Source organism: Poecilia reticulata, linkage group LG21 (assembly GCF_000633615.1).
Source record: "Poecilia reticulata strain Guanapo linkage group LG21, Guppy_female_1.0+MT, whole genome shotgun sequence".
Classification (NCBI taxonomy): domain Eukaryota; kingdom Metazoa; phylum Chordata; class Actinopteri; order Cyprinodontiformes; family Poeciliidae; genus Poecilia; species Poecilia reticulata.
In genome coordinates, this window is record NC_024351.1 from 3,681,589 (window position 1) to 3,685,604 (window position 4,016).

At 35.1% G+C, this 4,016-nt stretch overlaps 1 protein-coding gene across 4 annotated transcripts in view; it reads left to right on the plus strand.

Annotated features, from left to right (window-relative positions):
* Nucleotides 1-3,067, plus strand: part of LOC103457265 (exostosin-1) — a 227,031-nt gene extending 223,964 nt beyond the window's left edge. For all 4 annotated transcript variants that reach the window (XM_017302278.1, XM_008397276.2, XM_008397275.2 and 1 more), the window contains one exon: nt 2,608-3,067. In XM_017302278.1, the coding sequence (XP_017157767.1) occupies nt 2,608-2,793 (186 nt within the window). In that variant the 3' untranslated portion in view covers nt 2,794-3,067. The remainder of the gene's footprint in view (nt 1-2,607) is intronic.
* The last annotated feature ends 949 nt before the right edge of the window (nt 3,068-4,016 follow it).

Consider the following 4,016-nt stretch of genomic DNA (forward strand, 5'->3'; position numbering starts at 1 on the left):
TTAAAAATTTCCCAAAATTTATTTGAAAATATTGGAAATTTTAAAGTTCCAAAAGCCAAAAAATTGCTAGAAAAAGAACTAGGAAATTTTGAGTTTAATCTCAGAAATTTTCTAGAAAAAAATTTGACATTTATTCTTGAAAAGGAAACCAGGAATAATTTCAAATTTTCCAGAGAAAACATTAAAATGATATAAAACGATCTTTTATTTATTTTTAAACTTATAAAAATGTTGAAATTCGTTTTTTTGGTGCTGTAGAATCAACTTATAAAGTCAAACTGCTGATGTGTTTTATCCTCAACAATTTAACACTTACAGTGAATTTAGAGAGACCAGATTAACAAAATGACCGTGACTTCAGCAGAAAGAGACGAAACCTGCAGAATGAACTGAAAAGAAGGTTTTGTTTGCAGGATATAYGTAATAAATTAATAAAGRAAAGTTTAGATGAAAGAAATGAGGATTTATGGACAAAGTACWGGATTTACTGAACAGCAAACACATTTGTATTCAAGGATTCTGACCAAATAAAATACTGGAAAATAAATATATTGAGCTCTATAATAATGCCATTGCCAGCTACCGCCATGCTATAAATGTTAAGGTCTGTGCTGTAAATCATCCAGCGCCTGAAGTGGAGACTGATTGCAGCTCTAAGGCTCTGAAAGATTTAAAAATCAAAGTGAGTTAGCAGCAGATTGAGTCAGAAACACGATACTCTATTTATCATTAAACAAGTCAGGAAGAGCGTTTTCTTCTTCTACTCTTTAACGAGCTATTGATATGTTCCAGGTCAGCTTTCAGTTTGAAGGTCTTCCAAATTAAAGTTTATATCCGTTCACCAGAGCAAAGAGAAAATAGTTCAGATAAAAAACAGAAATACTTTTCTGTRAAGATTTAAAATGGGCTAGATAATTTCCATTCACATTTCATTGAAAGCAATTTTGTTTCATGTATTTTATTTATGGTTTTGGTTGTGTGGGGTTGTAAATTTTCATTCAGTTATTATTTTTGGATATTTAAAATGTCTTATCCAGTTCCAGTGTTGAACAAAATTAAAGCTCATTGGCTTAGAGAGGGAGAACTTGCAGTTTTATGCCATTATTGATGCTTAATAATGGCCTCAAAACGACAGTTTTACTGTTTAACGCAATAATTTCTGGGGCAAGAAAACAAAATTGGTCATCATGAGTCTTACCAATGTCCACAACCAGTTACTTCAGTGTTTTGGTAGAAATTACGAATTTTGCATAAGAAGAAGTTTACCAAATTATATAAAGCAGGCCCTCCAGTTTCCTGATTATTATCATGGAAATTMATTCAAAATCAACAAATCCCAGCACTTTTTTGAACCAATACATAATTGGTGGTTTATTGCAGATTTTTCTCAAAAATTGTCAAAAACTTTACTAATACTAAACAGCTGCCTCAGTCTTAATTGATGTCAGATTATAATCCATGCGAGTAATAAAGTCTCATTTACCGTCATAAATAGATATTGCAAATATTTCCAGATTAAAACCACAAACACTTTGATTTCTATAAAAACAATCAAAATCCTGGATCAGATGTTCAATATTACTTCATTTTAAGGATTCGTTGATATTTTCTCAGTCTTTGAACAGATTTTATCAGCACATTCTGGCACAACCGGCCCTTTAAGAGCATGAATGATCTTGATTTGGCCCAAAACGAAAATGAGTTTGACACCGCTGTTACACAGGAAAGCCCAATGTGTGTGTGTGTGTGTGTGTGTGTGTGTGTGTGTGTGTGTGTTGACGTAGCCAGCTCAATGTCAGGTTCTGATTGATGGCCTGACCACAGGCAGGACGATGACTCTGCAGTATGAACTCGGTGATTAATGTCTTAATTGTGAAGGCAGCACAGCAAACCAAGATTTACCCCTGACTTCACTCATTTCACTTTTCCTGCCTCTCAACTGTTGATTTGTGACTTTGCTTCAAGCAACGCAGGCGAGACATTTAGCACCAAGAAGGTAAAAGTAGCTGAAATGTTTGGGAAACTTTGACCAACAAGAGCAGCTTCAATGAACTGACGTTGAGGAGTTTTGTGTTTTTGGAGGAAAATGTTGATTCTAGTGCCAAACCRYGTCTGTCACTTGATTTGTTGGAGTTTAATTATCCTACATGACCTCCAGCAGCCATTGGATCAATCTCCTCATCCCAATGCCAAGGCTGATTCTGCTTCCCTCGAGTTCCCCCCAGCTTCACAGTCTAATAGAGGGCCTTTCAGATTCAGGAAGAAAGTATAAGACACTAAATGCATGTATCCGACTTCTGAAGAGGATCAGGGGCACAAAAAAACTGTTTTCACAGAATTCAGATTTTATTTCTCAGAATTAGGATTTCTATTGGGGTTGGTATTGGGGTCAAAAGGGGGTTTGGTATTGGGGTTATAAAAACTTTTACCACGCAAAAGTACTTGCACTCTTTAAACATTCTATGTTACAACCTATACTTTATTTGTCTCAACATACTTTGGAAGTCACTACTGTATTGGACAAAATTTAATTTTTGCACCAATTCTAATCTATATTCATTTTTTATCTATTGACTTTTCATTCTCTCCTTTGTCCTCTACACTCAGGGCTCCAAAGCTTCTCGATGGGCCGACCCAGACCATTTCGCTCAGCGACAGACCTGCATGAACGCCTTCAGCCGCTGGCTGGGCTTCATGCCTTTGGTGCACTCCCAGATGAGGCTGGACCCCGTCCTATTCAGGGACCAGGTTTCTAKACTGAGGAAGAAATACAGAGACATTGAGAGACTCTGAAGGCAAAACTCACAGAAACTCAGAGCTTCATCTGGAACACGGGCGGTTCTGGAGGACAAAACCAATGGGCTTCTATGAGAASAAAAACCTGCAGGCAAAAGATCAAAAAGTGGAGAATATGGAGGAGAAAGGTCTGCTTGTTTGTATGGATAAGTGTGAGAATTATAAATGGTCACCCACAACATTAAAACCATCRGTGTTATATGGACAGAAGAGGATTAGGGACACTGAGAAATAAATAAATCTGAGTTTTTCCTCATAATTTTGACTTTTAATCTCAGATTAGTCAAAATTCTGAGAAAAAGTCAGAATTCTATGGAAACAAAATCTGAATTCTTACTGGTCAGAAAATTAACTTTTTATATCATTAAAGTCAAAATTATGAGTTAGAAATACAATCAGAATTCTGACTTTATTCTTCTGAGATAAAATGTCAACATTCTGAGAAAGAAAATCAGAGTTATTTTCTTCCAGATGGTCCTAATCTCCTTCCATAGCAGTTTTCTGTTCTGCCGTCATCTGGAAGGAAAATCTCAGATTTATGCTGTGATAAATTATGACCAGTAACAGTTTTGTTTTAATCTTGTGGCTGATCAGTGTATGCAAGTGCAACAAAAACCTAGACATATTCTAGATTTTTGCARTCAAAGACAAAAAATGTTTAATGGTTTAAAGAACGTTTACTGTGAAATATGAAGTATTACAGGAATGAAAGGTCTTGTAAAGATGTGTACAGAAATCACTCAACATGGAGAAAAAGAATGAAACTCACAGACTGTATGCCACTTGTATACTACTGTAGATTTTTGGCAGCAGTTGCTCGCTGTATGAAGCCAATAAAAATGAAATAAAGAGATATTATATAGAAGGAACGAAGTTGTCAACTTATTTTGTGTTTTTTAGTTTGTTTTCAAACAAAAATGATCCGTCTTAAACCTTTTCATCCTAACTAGGTATAATGCAAGTGAAACAATCTGAAAAAATAAAATAGTGGACACTAAATTCCCAAAAGTACTCAAACTCAAAAAGGCAGAAAGCAAAACACAGCTTCATATGTAGGAAAAAACATGTATGTAGTGAGATCCTGTGAAACTGCAAAATTCAGTTTCCACATTTTTATATTTCCATTTGGGTTTCAACTGTCTAAAAACATCCCAAGCTCTTAAAAAAAAACACCCTCTGACATTTTTATGGCAATATAATTAATGTATTGATTATATTAC